This window comes from Moschus berezovskii, chromosome 27 (genome assembly GCF_049115385.1).
Source record: "Moschus berezovskii isolate FMDL1 chromosome 27, NW_MosBer_1.0, whole genome shotgun sequence".
NCBI classification, from domain to species: Eukaryota; Metazoa; Chordata; class Mammalia; order Artiodactyla; family Moschidae; genus Moschus; species Moschus berezovskii.
Window position 1 is genome coordinate 31,850,509 of NC_142486.1, and position 18,474 is coordinate 31,868,982.

The window sequence follows — 18,474 nt, forward strand, 5'->3', positions numbered from 1 at the left end:
TCCCCAGCCAAGGATTGAACCCATGCCCCCTGCACTGGAGTCTTAACCACTAGGCCATCAGGGAAGTGCCCACCCCACCCCAAGTCCTCGTGTTCCCTTACCATCCTCCTACAGTCTGACCTCTGTCTCTGGGTTCCACCCCAGACATAAGTCACCTGTGGTGTTTCACAGGGCTTGCTTTAACATTTTTCAGAAAAGTAAAGGGGTTAATATAAAGAGTATCCCAAGTCAACTAATGTTAACAGTTTGCTTCTGTTAGGTAAATAAAACGTCTCAGATGAGGTTGGAACCCCAGTTGTCACCGTTCCCAGAGGGACCAGATCCAGTGTGTCTTTTTTCCAGTCCGTGTCTCCATGTCTTGGACAGTCGATTCCTAATCTGTAGTTCTGCCCAGCGTGGTTTTTCAAACTGACACAGACGTACCCATTAACTCTGCTCCTTGTTTCCAGTTTTGTTTTTTTGGCCTCTCTCTGAATTGAATCAGTCAGACCCAGGTCAGGGACGTGTCTCTGCTCATGATAAGCCTTGTGGACTCTGCCCTCTCTGCCTGGACTCGGCGCCGATTGCCTCGCCACTTTAAGTACTGCTGGGGTTCCCAGAGCAGGGTCACCCCAACTTGCTGGGTCGTGAGAGTCACCTGTCTCTGAGAGCCTGTTCTTTCCCCCCTTCCCTCTGCACCACACAGCATGTGAGAGATCCTGGTTCCCCTGCCAGGGATCAGACCCACATCCCCTGCATTGGAAGCACGGAGTCGTAACCATGCACCACCAGGGAATTCCCTCTGTAAACCTGTTCTTACCCAGCATCACACAGGATTCTGACCCAGGGCACTTGGGAAGTACTGCTCAAACACCACACGCTTGCATCTGTGGCAGCACAGGGTTCCTAATACAGTTCGTGGGTCTGTGCCCCCGGGGCAGCGTCTTCCCAGCATGGGTACTCCCCCAGCCCCTGGCACACATCCTGGCCCGCAGTAGGGGCTCAGTTCACGTGCAAGAGTAGAGTTGCTGCTCCTTGTTCTTGCACAGCAGGCGAGCCCTGGGCTTTCGCATCCTCTCTGATTTTCCTCATGGTATTTACCCTCCCCGGGACCCTGGTTTGAACCTGGCCCCCCATCCTCCCGACAGACACCCTTGTTGGCACACCAGCTTCTTGCCAGAGAGTGCTGGACCCCCGGCCCAGCCCATTGCCCCGGCTCTCTGCTTCCTGTGTGCTGGGGGGACCCTCGGCCCATCTCTCCCAGCTACCCCCGCTGAATGGGCTGCGTAAGAATAGAATGTGGGCCTTAGGTGGAGTTGTTTTTAGTCTATCTGGGGCCTGAACACGGGTGACCCATCAGGGGCCCCCCAGACAGCAGCTGCTGACGCGACGCATGTCTTCGTGTGCTGCAGGTGGACTTCCACTGCTGGATGTGCGGGAAGAACTGCAACAGCGAGAAGCAGTGGCAGGGCCACATCTCCTCCGAGAAGCACAAAGAGAAGGTCTTCCACACCGAGGACGACCAGTACTGCTGGCAGCACCGCTTTCCAACGGGGTATTTCAGTATCTGTGATAGGTGCGTGGGCCTCTCAGCTTCCCGCGGGAGCTCTGCTGGTCCGGCTTGGATTGTAGTCACTGTACCAGTAGACAGGCTGCAGGCTAAGTCACTACCGGTGTCAGACTGTGTGACCCCAGGGACTGCAGCCCTCCAGGCTCCTCTGACCATGGGATTCTCCAGGCAAGAATCCTGGAGTGGCTTGCCATGCCCTCCTCCAGGGGATCTTCCTGACCCAGGGATCGAACCCACGTCACTCACCTCTCCTGCATTGGCAGGCAGGTTCTTTGCCACTGAGAGCTACCTAGGATGCAGTAGACAGGGTACCTGGGTGGCCAAGTCTTCTAATCCTGGATGTTGGCATCTGAGCTCAGAGTTTTAGTTGCTCCTTGAACATTTCCTTCACTCACCTGAGTTACCTGAAAAGATTCACTAGTTTGCCCTCACTGGAGTGAAACATCTTAACCAAACAGGGAAGTCAGTTCATTCAGGCTTGCCCAGATGATCTCTGAGCTGGCATTGAGGATTCTCTGACTCTTCACAACCATCTTTTCGTAGTAGATGTTCATCACTTTTGAAACTGCCTTTGAATTATATTCCAAGTGTCAATCTGGAACTTTATCAGGTCAGATGGAAATAGTATTAATAGTATCACTCTTTTAAGTATGGTTAGAAAATTTTTCAGTGAAAAGCTAGGTAATTTTGAATTGCTCCTTATTTTGTTGTTGGCTGTTTCTGTTTGATTTCCCAGTTTCGATCCATGTGATACATAGAATTATTGAAGATTACTTTCTACTTCCTGTCCCCTCTGATTTCTTTCTACTGCATCAGGAAGGAGTGGAGTGTTGTTTTTCCACCCCCGCAGCAATCAGTCTTTTTCATTAACTAGTGCATTTAAATAGTTTAAGGTACTCATGTCTCTATTCTAGATACCAAGACAATAAAATACTCATTTTTATTATACTCCAATATAAAAGTATTAAAAATACTCATTTTTCTAGGATTATGAGTTTGCTAAAAGTTTACCACAAACCATAAAGGTAGTGAAGAGCACATTTTAGAGATTGTTGTAAACAGTGGGTGGACACTTACCACGCTGACTTGTCCTAACAGGTATATGAATGGTGCCTGCACGGAGGGAAGCAGCTGTAAATTTGCACATGGCAACGCTGAACTTCATGAATGGGAAGAGAGAAGGGACGCCCTAAAGATGAAGCTCAACAAAGCACGGAAAGATCACTTAATTGCCCCCAACGATAATGACTTTGGAAAATATAGTTTTTTGTTTAAAGATTTAAACTAATATGCCGGCTTTTATATATGTTACCTAATCAGGGCATTGACCAGAAAAATTGAAAGTGTTCTAAGGCACGTAGCAGAGGAGCTGCAGGTTTTCTGCTTGTATTGGCGTCTCTCGTCCCTCCTGAGCAGCAACCCACAGTAGGTAGGAAAACGGGCTGTTGGACAGGTCTGGCCAGGCTCTTAGGGCGTCACATGGCGAAGTGACCGCTACTGGTTGCCATCAACAGACTTTTGGATGAATTGTGTTGGGGAAGAGGTGATGTCTAGGACGACTCCTTGAGTTGGTCCTTCAGATAAGAACCACGATGGTGAGAGAGAAACACTGTACTGGGATCAGAACACATGATGGATGAAATTCTTCACACGTTTTTAAGAGGAACGAATTTGTCTAATAAAGTTCGCTACTTATCTGTACGTAGGTTGCTAAGAAGGATTTTCTTAACTCAGATTTTAAGCCAAATAACCATTTAACACTAGTATATGTTAAATGGGGTATTTTTCTGTATTTGTATGTTTCACTATAATGAGGGAACTGAGGATAATGTGCATTGAGACTATTTTGAAAAATAATCAGTTGACTCAAATTTTATTTCTTGGTCTTTTGCTGTTTAAATGATGATTTTGAAAGATTAAACTTGTACTGTTGGTATTGTGTAGTGTATGGACCAATATTGCCTGTAATAAAGATTTTATATATAGATGTCTTTCATTTTGTGGTGTGGTCCTTGCCTCACAAAGAATTGTTAAAACTGGGTACTAAAATCACAAGGTTAGATCTTTTTTTTCTGGCCACTCCAGGCAGCTTGTGGGATCCCAGTTCCCCAACCAGCGATTGAACCTGGGCCCTTGGCAGTGGAAACATGAAATCCTAACCACTGGATCACAAGGGAATTCCCTAGATTTTTTAAAAACACTTTTCTTTAAGCAGTTACTGACAGAAAGTAAATTAGAGGGATATGGCAGCAGCTGCCACTCTGTCCCTCTCTCCTGCGATTCGGGTTGCTAAAAGGCTTATCGACCGACATGCTAACCCCTCTAGGAACTCTTCTGTGTTTCATTGAGATGAACACTCAGCAAGGGGAAACATGGTCAGCTAGGACCTGGGCTGTGGGCCTCCACAGAGATAGCCGTCTAGCAAGATGCGCTCGACAGGGTTGTGGTGGTTGAAAGACCGCTGAAGACGTGGTCAGTGCAGAGACAGAGAGGCACTGTTGTCGTTCTGCTGAGTCTCCCTAGTCTGATGGCCTTCGTGAAGTTTTTCTTCATCCTTCCGGACTTCTTTTGTGCTCTTTCCAGGGAGAATAGATGTTAAAAAGAGATATCTCTGCTGTTCCGTTTCAACCTGCAGTTTAAAAAGTTGGTTGTTTTAATCTTGGAAATCTAGGCTTGAAACCTAGTTTGGAATCCTCTGATTGGTCAAGAGGAGAATTTTTTTGATTTTCACACCCCACCTCCAAATTTTCTGTGCCTCGGCTCTCTTGCAGTTCTCTGTGCTCTGAACCATCTTTGCAATAAATCCCACTTCTGCCTAAGTCATTCAGTTCGTTGCTCTGGTTTCCACCGAAGACCCTGCAGGCCACAGCCTTGGTCTCAGCACCAGGATTTAGTCGTTCAGTCACTAAGTCGTATCTGACTCTGCGACCCCACAGACTGCAGTGCACCAAGCTCCCCTGTCCTTCACTGTCTGGTGGAGTTTGCCCAGAATCATGTCCATTGAGTCGGTGATGCTGTCTAACCATCTCACCCTCTGCTGCCCCCTTCTCTTTTGACTTTCTTTTCCAGCATCAGGGTTTTTGCCAGTGAGTCAGCTTTTTGCATCAGGTGGCCAAAATACTGAAGCTTCAGCATCGGTCCTTCCAGCATCAGTGAATATTCAGCATCAGGAAATCAGTCTAATTACTCCATGATGAAGTCACATCCCCATCCCAGAAATGAAGAGAAGAGAGTAATATTGGGGTGAGGGGAGGGAAGGAAAATAAGGTATAAAAGAGCAAAACTGCAATATTAACAGCATTGGGAACTAATAAATCGATGTGTCTACTTGGACAGATTTATCTATCTCCTCCAGAGTGGATTTTTTGTTTGTTTCAATGTTTAACAAATGGAGATACAATTTTAAAACCCCCAAATGATTGCAGCCATGAAATTAAAAGACGCTTACTCCTCGGAAGGAAAGTTATGACCAACCTAGATAGTATATTAAAAAGCAGAGACATTACTTTGCCAACCAAGGTCCGTCTAGTCAAGGCTATGGTTTTTCCAGTGGTCATTTTGGATGTGAGAGTTGGACTGTGAAGAAAGCTGATCGCCAAAGAATTGATGCTTTTGAACTGTGGTGCTGGAGAAGACTCTTGAGAGTGCCTTGGACTGCAAGGAGATCCAACCAGTCCATTCTAAAGGAGATCAGTCCTGGGTTCATTGGAAGGACTGATGCTAAAGCTGAAACTCCAATACTTTGGCCACCTCATGTGAAGAGTTGACTAACTGGAAAAGACTCTGATGCTGGGAGGGATTGGGGGCAGGAGGAGAAGGGGACGACGGAGAATGAGATGGCTGGATGGCATCACCGACTCGATGGACATGAGTTTGAGTGAACTCTGGGAGTTGGTGATGGACAGGGAGGCCTGGCGTGCTGTGATTCATGGGGTCGCAAAGAGTCGGACACGACTTGAGTGACTGAACTGAACTGTTACCATTTTAAAGTATAAATCCATGGTTTTAGTAGAATCCAAATGTGCTACAATCACCACAATGAAAAAGTGTTTTACTCCCTAAAAATAAAACCCACACCCTAGTCTACCCACTCCTCCTGATTTTCAAGCCGTAGGTGACCACTAATTTGCTTTCCTTCTTATTTAAAAAAAAATTTATTTATTTGGCTGTGCCAGGTTGGGCCACGTGGGATCTAGGTTCCCTGACCAGGGATTGAACCCAGGCCCCCTGCATCTTGAGCTCAGAGTCTTGTCTAGTGTTGTCCCAGACAAGGACAGGGAAGTCCCAATCTGCTTTCTGCCTGTGCCGGACATTGCATGTACATGGAATTATAGAATATGTGGCCTTTTCTGACTGGCTTCTCTTACTGAGTGTAATGTTTAAGAGGGCAGCAGAGGAGGAGATGATTGGATGGCATCACTGACGCAATGGACATGAGTTTGAGCAAACTCCGGGAGATAGTGAGGGACAGGGAAGCCTGGGTGCTGCAGTGTGTGGAGGGCACGACTTAGTGACTGAACAATAACACTGTTTTCAAGGTTCATCTGCACTGTGGCATGTTATCAGTATTTCATTCCTTTTAACTGCTGATTAATCACCGACTCGATGGACATGAGTTTGAATGAACTCTGGGAGTTGGTGATGGACAGGGAGGCCTGGCGTGCTGTGATTCATGGGGTCGCAGAGTTGGACATGACTGAGCCACTGAAGTGAACTGAACTGAATCCTTCACTGTGCAGATTTGTTACATTTTGTTTACCCATTCCTCTGTTGATGGGCATTCAGCTTGTTTTCTCCTGGCTCTTGTGAATAGCAACATTCATGTGTAAGTTGTGTTGGCCACAGTGAGCTGGTCCCATCAGTCCTGAAGAGATGTTGGGAGGTGGCAGGTAGATTTTCCCCTGCCCAGTTCTCCTACCTGTGTTGGACGTGCCTGGACAGTAGGCCGGGGCTGGAAGTGCTCACCCCTCTCCATCATTCTCACCCTTTTTGCGTCAGCTCTTTGAGGGCTATTTGCCTTTGACTGAATTCCAGTGATCCCCACTGGGAAACCGAAGGACAGCATGTTCCCTGGGCAGTTAGTACAGGTTCAAAAACTCCTTAGTTGACCTGCAGAGATGAGAATATGGGTTTTCTGTCAGTACTTGCTGCAAGGGAACAAGGAGTGCCAATTTATGGAAAGCCAACTCTTCGATCTTGATACAAAGTCTCCAAGAAACAGCACCATTGTCCAGCTTTACCTAGTAGGCTCAGGGTGTGGGCTCCCTCCTGCATTACCTGCCAACCTGTACCCTGTTAGGCACATCCTGTTAAGTAAGTAAATGCTTCGAGGCTTTAAAAATTAACAAGCAAACAAATCATCAAGCATTAGATGTTTCATACACACACACACACATAAATACACTTCTCTGGTAGCTCAGTGGTAAAGAATCTGCCTGCAATGCAGGAGACACGGGTTCAATCCCTGGGTCAGGAAGATTCCCCACAAGAAGGAAATGGCAACCCACTCCAGTATTCTTGCCTGGAACATCCCAAGGACAGGGGAGCCTGGAAGGCTATCTATTAGGTTGCAGAGTCGGACATGACTTAGAAACACTAAACAACAACAACAAATATATACATGTTATATATACGTATATAAGTATATGTGTGTATATACACACACACATATACATATACATACAATGGAATATTAACTCAGCCATACAAAAGTGAAATTTGTAGCAACTTGGATGGACCACAGAATACTATACTTAGTGAAATAAATCAGAAAAATACTGTATGATATCCATTATATGTACAATCTAAAAAGATAATACAAATGAACCTATATACAAAACACAAACAGATTCACAAACAGAAAACAAATTTATGGCTACTGAAGGAGAGACGGAGGGACAAATTAGTTGTATGGGATCAACAGATACAAACTGCTATACATAAAATAGATTGGCAACAAGGATTTACCATACCTTCTACATAGTACAGGGAATTACTGAATATCTTGTAATTACTATACTTTGTATATAGCACAGGGAATTACCTAATATCATGTAATAACTTATAACGGAACACAATCCACAAAACACACTGTGCTGTGCATCTGAAACTAACACAATATTGTAAATCAACTATACTTCAATTTAAAAAAATTTTTGTTGAAATTACAGGATGTAAAATATGGGCTTTCTTGTGCAAGAAACACTGACAGAATACAAAACCAGAGACTCAGATTTAAGGAAGCTGATAAAGGGACAAAGTAGAATAAAATATTTGAAGCAAGTGATAGCATTGCTTTCTGAGTTACTATAGTAACTCACTTTTAAAAATAACCAAATTTGGCTTAGAAACAATAGTAAGGAGACAGTTAAAAAGACAGAATTATAAAATTTTGGGCAGGGGAAAAGTTATGATTATTTGCACACACACAAAAAGAAAGAGCTCTAATTTTAAAAAAATTAACAAGTAATTATTTCTCCCCAATTTTAAGGATTAATACCTGGGGAAAATATATGTCCCAGGGGGCATGGTGGTTAAGAATCTGCCTGCCAACATGGAGACAAAAGAGATATGGGTTTGATCTCTGGGTGGGGAAGATCCCCTGGAGGAGGAAATGGCAACCCACTCCAGTATTCTTGCCTAGAAAATTCCATGGGCAGAGGAGCCTGGCAGGCTACAGTCCATGGGGTTGCAAAGAGTCAGACATGACTGAGCACGTGCACAAAATAAATAGAAAGATATGTAATCTTCTCCCTGCCCCCTATGCAAATGCCACCACCTTGATCATGGTATGAAAAGTGACCATGGAAGCTGGTTGACGTGGACTAGTTAGGGCTGACACGATTTAATGACTGAACAACACGAACAAGCCTTGAAGAGCAGTTCAGCCTGACCCAGATGGCCTAGTGTCATCTGAAGTGAATTTCCCATTGTCCATCATTGCCGGAGCAGCAATGTCTGGAAACAGAGGAGTAAAGGAAACATACTTTGGTCTCCTGGCTTGTAAGACACCCCCCTGCACTGCCATAAGATATAGTGGGTCTCATGAAAGAGCCCACAGGCAACAAAAGCACTTTGAACTTTATAAAGGCCTGTGCAAAAGACAGGTGTCTTATGAAAGAGTAGGGTGGATTCTGCCCTAGTGACCTACAGTGAATGAGTACCCATGACTTTGGACTGTATTTGTTTTTGTTAGCAATATACCGTGTTAACTCAGATCTAAACAAATCAAGAGAACTAGAAATCGTAAATAAAGTTAACATCTTTTTAAAAAACTAGAAATGCATTTTTTAAAATTTTCTCAGCTTCTTCCAACAATATTATATAAAACAATAACATAACACTAGGTTTATAGTAGATTAAAAAAGAGCAATGATAGCGTAAAAGTGGAAGGAGGAAATGGAGCTATATTGAAGCAGTTTCTATATCTTACTGGAATTAAGTTAGTGTAAATCTGAAGTAGATTCTGAAAAAATGTATACTGTAATCTCTGAAGGGCTTCCCTGGTGGCTCAGATGGTAAAGAATCTGCCTGCAATGGGGGAGACCCAGGTTTGATTTCTAAGTCAGGAAGATCCCCTGGAGAAGGGAATGGCTACCCACTACAGTATCCTTGCCTAGAGAATTCCACAGACAGAAGAGCACGGTGATCTACAGTCAGTGGGGTCACAGAGAGTTGGACACTGAGCAACTAACACACAATCCCTAAATGCCACCACTAAGAATATAAACTGAAAAAAGTAAGTTTTAAATCATTAAAGGAATTAACAGTGTTTTAGAAAAGAGCCACTTAACATAAAGGAAGGAAGTAAAGAGCAAAAAACTTGGGATTGTGAGAGGAAATACTTCCCTGGTGGCCCAGTGGCTAAGACTCTGCACTTTCAATGCAGGAGGGCCAGGTTCCATCCCTGGTCAGGGAACTATACAGCCAAAATAACCAATATTAAAAAAAAAAATGAGATATACAAACCAAAGAGCAAAATGGCATGCAAACATGAGCTACCAACATGTTGAGACTCCATGGTTAACAAACTGAATGCTCTGGGCCACTTAGGAAGATGGCTATTTCTAGAGCCCTTTACCTCCCTGGAAACCTTGCACTGGGGTTAGCACGCCGGCTTGTGGCATAGGTGACTTCTCATCTTCTGTTTTTTTTCCCTTGTTTTTTTGTTTTTGTGTGGCATCATACTGCCTTAGTTCTCCCCGCGTTTTATTTACCTGGTTTGTAGTTATTGACAGCGGAAGTCTAGTCTAGATCTTTGGCTCCAGCTGTTGGGTAATTACAGACATTCTTTTAGCTCCAGGCACACGTGACCCAGATAAACAATCCTTGTCACTCTCAAATCACATTTCATCCTTCTCCGACTTGTCGTTTTTAGTCACAAAAACTTATTTAGAAATCACTTAACATTTAGAACATTAGGAGCTCCCCCTGTGGCTCAGGAGGTAAAGAATCCGCCTGCAATGCGGGGAGACTTGGGTTCAATCCCTGGGTTGGGAAGATCCCCTGGAGAACGGAAAGGTTACCCACTCCAGTATCCTCCCCTGGAGAATTCAAAGGGCTGCATAGTCAATGGGGTCGCAAAGAGTCGGACACGGCTGAGCGACTTTCACTTTCATTTACATTTAGAGTCAGAAAGGATTTAGAGTCGGCAGAGGATTGCTGGAGCGGCTTGTTATCCAAATTGCTTTCGAGTCTACTCCCCTAATGCCTAGTGGAAGCGGTCAAGCGGCTTTTCCAAGCCTCTGTTTTCCCATCTCTAGTGAGTACTCTTGCCTAGAAAATCCCATGGACAGAGGAGCCTGCTGGGCTACAGTCCATGGGGTCGCTACTAGTCGGACAAGACTGAGCGACTTCACTTTCACACATTGGAGAAGGAAATGGCAACCCACTGCAGTGTTCTTGCCTGGAGAATCCCAGGGACAGGGGAGCCTGGTGGGCTGCCGTCTATGGGGTCGCACAGAGTCAGACACGACTGAAGCAACTTAGCAGCAGCAGCAGCAGCAAAGTGAGTACAGGATGCACTGACCGTCTTCCCAGGGCCGAGGTGCACAGCACTTCACTGTGCAGGAAGTGGACACTGGGAGAGAACAGTCCCTAAGGCTTATTTAGCACTCACTATGGAAGGTATTCGGAGAAGGCAATGGCAAGCCACTCCAGTACTATTGCCTAGAAAATCCCATGGATGGAGGAGTCTGGTAGGCTGCAGTCCGTGGGGTTGCTAAGGGTCGGACACTACTGAGAGACTTCACTTTCACTTTTCACTTTCACACATTGGAGAAGGAAATGGCAACCCACTCCAGTGTTCTTGCCTGGAGAATCCCAGGGACGGGGGAGCCTGGTGGGCTTCCATCTATGGGATCACACAGAGTCAGACACGACTGAAGTGACTTAGCAGCAGCAGCAGCATGGAAGGTGTTGGAGAAGACTCTTGAGAGTCCCTTGGACTGCAAGGAGATCCAACCAGTCCATTCTAAAGGAGATCAATCCTGGGTGTTCATTGGAAGGACTGATGCTAAAGCTGAAACTCCAATACTTTGGCCACCTCATGCGACGAGTTGACTCACTGGAAAAGACTCTGATGCTGGGAGGGGTTGGGGGCAGGAGGAGAAGGGGACGACAGAGAATGAGATGGCTGGATGGCATCACCGACTCGATGGACATGAGTTTGAGTGAACTCCGGGAGTTGGCGATGGACAGGGAGGCCTGGCGAGCTGTGATTCAAGGGGTCGCGGAATCGGACACGACTGACCGACTGAACTGAACTGAACTGATGGGTCCAGCAGTTTCCATCAAGGACCTCAGTTAACCTTCAAAGCATCTCTGTGAGGTCGGTACTGATGCCACTGTAATTCCACAGATGTGTCCCAGACACGACTGCTGTCACCATCACAGCTCTTTTAAGCTCCCGGAGCCAGGTGGTGACTCTCCGTAGCCCGGGGCTGCTTCAGAGCAATGCTGGGTTGAACCGGCGGTAGGCGAAGGCTGCCGTCTATGGGGTCGCACAGAGTCGGACATGACTGAAGCGACTTAGCAGCAGCAGCAGCAGGAGAAGCCGAACACCTGACGGCGGCGCCTGCGCAGACTCAGTGGACGGACCGGCGTAAGCGGGGCGAGCACGTGGCAGCGGCAGCGTGCGCGCAGACTCCAGGAACTGGGCGGGGCCTGTGGGACGAACACACCTCCGCGGCGGCGCTGGCGCGGGGTGGGGCCGCGCAGACGCCACGGGCGAGGGGCGTGGCCCTCCGGGGCGGGGCTTCGCGTGGTGTCCGGCTCCGCCCTCTGCGCTGAGAGGGCGGGAGCCGCGGCGGCGGCCGGGCTGACGTGGAGGTTCGGGGTTAGCGGGCGCGGCGAGCTGCGGGATTGGGGAGCGACGGCCCGGGCCGGGCCGGGCCTTCGGGCCCTTGGCGGCGGCGGCGGCGGTATAAAGCCGGCGACGGGGAGCATGTAATGTCGGAATGCGGAGGCCGCGGCGGCGGCGGCAGCAGCAGCAGCGACGACGCCGAGGACGAGGGCGGCGGCGGCGGCCCCGCGGGCTCCGGCTCCCTCAGCCCGGCCCCGGCTGCGTCCTCGGAGGGCCGGCTCCGCCGCGGGCTGCGCGGCGCCTCTCTCATGGCGCGCCGGCGGCCCGAGCTGCTTTACGGGGCCGTGGCGCTCGGCTGCGCGCTGTTCCTCGCCCTCAAGTTTACCTGCAGGTGAGGCGGCCCGCACCCCATCCCGGTCCGGCGCCCCTCGGCCCGGCCGGCGGCGCGTGGCCGGCTTGGGGGCCTCAGAGTCGGGGGTCTAAGCGGCCTGCGGAAGTCGGGCCTGACTTTGCCCCGGCCGGTGGACTTGACCCTCCTGCCTGCCGCATGCGGCCCTGCCCGCCGCTTTCCCTTTTCGCCGGCCAGCGAGCCCTCAGGGCTCTGAGGTGCTGCCCGGCGCCCTTTCCTCCCATTTTCATACCGAGGAAAGGTGGGCTAAGTTCTGATGTGCTTGTCACCTGTTGGGATTTCTTGGGGGTGCACCCGTCACTTTTGCCCATATTGTAGGATCCTCATTTATCACCCATTTTATTTAACTATGCCTCGGGTAGGCGTAGATGACCATTAGCGTCCCGGACGTTGAGAATTCATGCACTCATGGATCTAACGATTATTTGTCCGCACCTACTGTATGCGGACGGCTCCTCGAAGGTGTGTGATGAATATTAGAAGTTCCTGTTCTCCATTCCAGGGGGTGGTATACAGGCAGTAAACGAGTAACCTTAACATAATCTTAAAGGGTTTCAGTAAGTGCTGTGCAGGGAATAGAAGCGATGAGGGTGGGGCCTAAAGACCTTCCCCGGGGAGCTACATAGGAGAATCACCCAAGGGGAAGGGGCCAGCACTGGGGAGATCCGGGGGGAAATATCCAGGGTAGAGGAAACAGTAGGTGCAAAGGTCCTGGGGCTGGACAAGACTGGTGGACTGATGTTTTCCTGAAACTGGAAGAAAGGCCTGAGTAGGCTGGAGCCAGTGAGTGGGGTGGGGAAGGGAAAGACAGTTAATGTGTCTTGTTTTGGAAAAGGACATAAGTACAAATTTTGCTTTGTGTTTTAGCGTGTCCAGTGTGTTTTAGTATTTTAGTGTGTCCACAGTGTGTCTTCTGGGACTCCAATTTATTTATAAGTCTGTGGTGCCACTGACTGGCATAGCGGCCACTGGGAAGATTTCAGCTTGGAACATTTTTATGGAGTCTGTTAAGGACAATATGTGACCCCTGTTGTCAAAGAGATGTCAAAAGATTGGAGATTTTAGTGGAAAGAAGAAATTATAATAATTATCGCTGATGAATTAGGAGATGGGGATTGACATATATACGCTAGTATGGGTAAAATAGATAATAATGAGAACCTGTTGTATAGCACAGGGAACTCACATAATGCTCTGTGGTGATCTAAATGGAAGGGAAATCCAAAAAAAGAGGGGATCGTGGATACATATGGGCTTCCCAGGTGGCTCAGTGGTGAAGAATCCACCTGCCAGTGCAAGAGATACAGGAGATATGGGTTTGATCCCTGGGTCAGGAAGGTCCCCTGGAGAAGGAAATGGCAACCCACTCCAGTATTCTTGTCTGGAAAGTCTGTGGGCAGAGGAGCCTGGAGGGCTGCAGTCCATGGGGTCGCAGGGAGTTGGACATGACTGAGAGACTGAGCGTGCGTGCACACACACACGGAAGTATTTGTATAGCTGATCCACTTCGCTGTATAGCAGAAACTAACACAACATTGTAAAACAACTGTACCCCTAATTGAAAAAAAAAGTCATAGAGTAAATAACAAAAGACCTTATTGAGCATTTGCCATCGTGCCAGGTGCAGCCTGTCAGCTGGGTTTCTCAGCCTTGTTACTGTTGGTATTTTGACTCACATAATTCTTGTGGTAGTGGGCTGTCCTGTACATTCTGAGCTGTTCAGTGGCATCCCAAGCCTCTACCTACTACCTGCTCTTACCCCCCCCACCCCCCACAATGTGACAATAAGAAGAGTCTCCAGATGGTACCTGATGTCCTCTGGGGAACAGAGTCGCCTGTTTGAGAACTACAGATTCCATGAATGCATTTATTTATTTAACACGTGACCTGAGAGCCTGTTACGGATCACTTAAGTCACCCAGTAAAGTCTGGAGAGAGATACACGCGCACACACACATATATATATATATTCTTACCCTTCCAGTTTACACACAAAAGAGTGGAACTTTGGCCATGTTGCAAAACTTGGCCCAAATCACTTCCACCTAATGAGTGGCTGAGCTGGAATTTGAATCCTTTATTGTCAGAAACCAGGCTCTTAATCGTGTTCTGTGTCACATCCTACACAAGGGAATTACACAAAGTATTTTACAAGGTAGAATATGGCAACGTGGTATTTGAGTTCAGATGAGGAAGAGAGGTTCTGTCTCCTCCAAGGCTGGAGAACTTACTTGCATCAGTTTGTCCGTTTATAGCAATAAAACGTAGTGTTTTCTCTGAGAGAACAAGACTTAGTAGATATCAAAGTCCTTTGAGATTTCAGGAAGAAGTGTAAATCCAGTTAATGGAGCAGGCTGAACAAGATCCCACTTGCTTCAGGCAAGGAGAATGAGCCAGTGAACAGCCTGTTTGCCTGTCCAGCTTCTTTCTGTGCCACAAATTTGACGGTCTTTTAATAGACTCAAATTGATTTTTTTATAATCTCCTTTGAATGGTGTCATGATACTACTTTATTGTTCTACAACTGACTGACATTTCTGCCACTCTTTTCCTATTTTGCTTTTAAGATCTTGTGTGTTAATGCGGACAGAGGCTTAAAGGAGAGTAGAATTTTAAGTTATTTTTTATTAATAGCTCCAACCCCCTTTATTGTCTTATTGCTTATTTTTTAAAAAAGAAAAAAGGTTGATTTGGGGTTGAAACACTATTAATAATTAGTTGTACATTTCTGAGCACTTAATCTCTGTCCTAGCTGCCTTTCTATGCATTGAATGTCCATGACTTCATCCTTTCCTTTTACCCTGCTTTGTGGGTGTGTCTTTGTGGGGGGAAAGTTATAAGTACGTCTTTGGGTGTCCGTCTCTGTTATCTCTGTTGTTCGGTCGCTCCATCATCTCTGACTTTTTGGGACCCCATGGACTGCAGCACGCCAGGCTTCCCTGTCCCCATTATCTCTCTATGTGTATATATTCATTTTGCTTTATTTTGTTTTGTAAGCTCAAAGCTGCCTCAGATCCTCTTTGGAAGGAGGTGTAGAGCGTGATTCTCTATAGAAATTGGGAGTTGCGACAGGACTTCCTTGTTTGCAACCAGTTCTTTTAGTTTTTGGTACCTGAGACTTTGGCTTCAAAGCTGCAGGAAATCTTTAATCTCTGTATAGTTTCTCAAAAACAGTAGCTAATTTAGGAATTAAATGGCAGCTCATGAATGCTTCTGTTGGGGCAGATGCATATGGGTTTCTCTGCCCCTGTTAATGTTTGCTTTTTGACGGCCACGGCTCGTCTGGCTCTTTTACTTGAGGAGCTGGCTCATCAGCAGTACTAGGTTGATGATGGTCCTTTGTTTGATTTGTCACAGACCTGCATTTTCCCTCCCCTTGCCTATTTAACTCTTACCACCAAATTTGAAGAGTAGAAATACAATACCTCCAAAGTCTTTTGGACTTGCTGAGAATGTGTCAGCTTGCCTCAGGGCCTTCCCTCTGGGTGACTGCCTTCCTGTCACTCACATCTCAGCTTAAAAGATACCACCCTGCCCACCACCCCATGGAGGAGCTTCCAGGTGCCCTGCCACATTTCCGTGTTGACTTCTCCAGCGAGCATGATCATTTTGTATGGTTTTATGTCTGTTTACAGGTTTGCTTGTTTGCATGTCTTCTTCCCTGAGAAAGGAAGCCCCTTGAGAACAGGTCCCTGCTCCTGTAGCCTTAGTTCCTATACAGCAGTGCCTGAAGCATAGTAACATTTGCTCAGTGAACTTTTTTTTTTGGAATTATTGTGTAAGTGACTGAGTTTTGGGGGTTATGAAGATGTTTTACTTGGACAAAGCTCCCTGATTGCAGAGTTAAAATATTAGCGTGAGTGTGTAAATAGGAGATTTTTTCTGACTTTTAACAGCATTACTTTATGATGTCAATAATTTTTGGTTAAAATGGGGAAGCAATATATTTAAAACTGTCTTAATTCAGGAAGCTGACACTTTCTAGATGTAGAGAAGGGTGTGTACTCTTTTCCTCAAACTAAATGACCCAAGGCTCTTAAGAGTAGCTTTGGTCTTAGATATTTGTATGATTTCTTTTTTTTTTTATTTTATGTATTTGTAATTGAAGGATGATTGCTGCACAGTATTGTGTTGGTTTCTGCCATACATTAGCATGAATCAACCACAGGTACACATATGGCCCCTCCCTCTGGAACCTCCCTCCCACCTCCCACCCCATCCCACCACTCTAGGTTGTCACAGAGCACTGGTTTGAGCTCCCTGCGTCATATAGCATTTTCACACTGGCTTTCTGTTTTACATACGGTAATACAGGTTTCAGTGTTTCTCTCTCAATTCATCTCACCCTCTCCTTCCCCCACTGTGTTCACAAGTCTGTTCTTTTTGTCTGTGTCTCCATTGCTGTCTTGCAAACAGGTTCATCAGTACCATCTTTCTAGATTCCATATATATGTGTTAATATATAGTATTTGTTTTTCTCTTTCTGACTTAATTTCACTCTGTATTATAGGCTCTAGGTTCATCCACCTCATTAGAACTGACTCAAATGCATTCCTTTTTATGGCTGAATAATATTCCATTGTATTACACTACAACTTTTTTGCCCATTCATCTGTCAGTGGACATCTCGGTTGCTTCTGTGTCCCATTACTGGGCATATACCATTGAGAGACCATAGCTGAAAAAGACACATGTATCCCAGTGTTCATTGCAGCACTGTTTACAATATCTTGGAAGGAAAGTTATGACCAACCTAGATAGTATATTGAAAAGCAGAGACGTTACTTTGCCAACAAAGGTCCGTCTAGTCAAGGCTATGGTTTTTCCAGTGGTCATGTAAGGATGTGAGAGTTGGACTGTGAAGAAAGCTCATCGCCGAAGAATTGATGCTTTTGAACTGTGGTGCTGGAGAAGACTCTTGAAAGTCCCTTGGACTGCAAGGAGATCCAATCAGTCCATTCTAAAGGAGATCAATCCTGGGTGTTCATTGGAAGGACTGATGCTAAAGCTGAAACTGCAATACTTTGGCCACCTCCTGCGACGAGTTGACTCACTGGAAAAGACTCTGATGCTGGGAGGGATTGGGGGCAGGAGGAGAAGGGGACGACAGAGAATGAGATGGCTGGATGGCATCACCGACTTGATGGACATGAGTTTGAGTGAACTCCGGGAGTTGGTGATGGACAGGGAAGCCTGGCATGCTGTGATTCATGGGGTTGCAAATAGTCGGACATGACTGAGCGACTGAACTGAACTGAGGACATGAAGGGGCTTCTCATATCTCAGTTGGTAAAGAATCTGCCTGGGGTGCAGGAGACCTGGGTTTGATTCCTAGGTTGGGAAGATCCCCTGGAGAAGGAAATGGCAACCCACTCCAGTATTCTTGCCTGGAGAATCTCATGAACAGAGGAGCCTGGCAGGCCACAGTCCATGGAGTCACACGAGTCAGATTCAGCTTAGCGGCCGAACTACCACCAGGACATGGAAGCAACCCAGATATCTGATTTCTTTTTTGGTTCTCAGTATCTGTCTGTCTGCTGCATATCTCAGAGCTGGCAGCATTTTCCTACCTGTCCCTCCTTCCTGCTACTTTGCTGTATACTGAGAGACCAGATGATCAAGTTCATTTGAACACATACAAAGTTAGAGCAGAATAAAGTGGTCCTTAGAATCATTCCTTGTAATGCGAGTGGACCTTCTGACATTTTTGATTCAAATTAATAATATATATCTGTATGGATTTAATTTGCTTTCACATATATTCAAGTGAGGTAAGTATAGGTTTGTTCATTTCACACATTACTGACCTTTGCAGTACTGGGAGCTGCTAAACAGTAAGGATTTATCAGTGAAAAAAAGAGCCAGGGTCCTTACCCTTATGGAATTAATTATCAGGGAAATAAGTAAGTCACAGATTATGGTGAGGGCTGTTGAAAGCAGCTAATAGGAATCTGAGAGAAAAAAAAATTGGGAGAATCATCAGAGCAGTCCTCACCAAGGAGGTGACCATCAGCCAGGCTTGTTTCTCATCAGTGCCATTGTGCTATAATTTATGTTCGGTAAAATTCACACATTTTACATATGTAGGTCCATGGCTTTTGGCCAGTGTAACCACCTCTATCCTTTTAATTCCTTCTCCCCAGAAACTTTCCTCAGTGCCCTCTACAGTCAGTCTTCTTTGCTGTACTCCCAACTCCAGACCACTGCTAATGT

At 46.4% G+C, this 18,474-nt stretch overlaps 2 protein-coding genes across 2 annotated transcripts in view; both read left to right on the forward strand.

The window, feature by feature from the left end:
* ZC3H7A (zinc finger CCCH-type containing 7A) overlaps positions 1 to 3,534 on the forward strand; it is a 38,487-nt gene extending 34,953 nt beyond the window's left edge. Inside the window, exons 22-23 of the mRNA XM_055409510.2 lie at positions 1,392 to 1,555; positions 2,648 to 3,534. Coding sequence (XP_055265485.2) covers positions 1,392 to 1,555; positions 2,648 to 2,837 — 354 coding nt within the window. The 3' untranslated portion in view covers positions 2,838 to 3,534. The remainder of the gene's footprint in view (positions 1 to 1,391; positions 1,556 to 2,647) is intronic.
* An 8,328-nt stretch (positions 3,535 to 11,862) lies between these two features.
* The window catches only part of TXNDC11 (thioredoxin domain containing 11), a 61,387-nt gene continuing 54,775 nt past the window's right edge, over positions 11,863 to 18,474 (forward strand). The window contains exon 1 of the mRNA XM_055409508.2: positions 11,863 to 12,243. Coding sequence (XP_055265483.1) covers positions 11,999 to 12,243 — 245 coding nt within the window. The 5' untranslated portion in view covers positions 11,863 to 11,998. The remainder of the gene's footprint in view (positions 12,244 to 18,474) is intronic.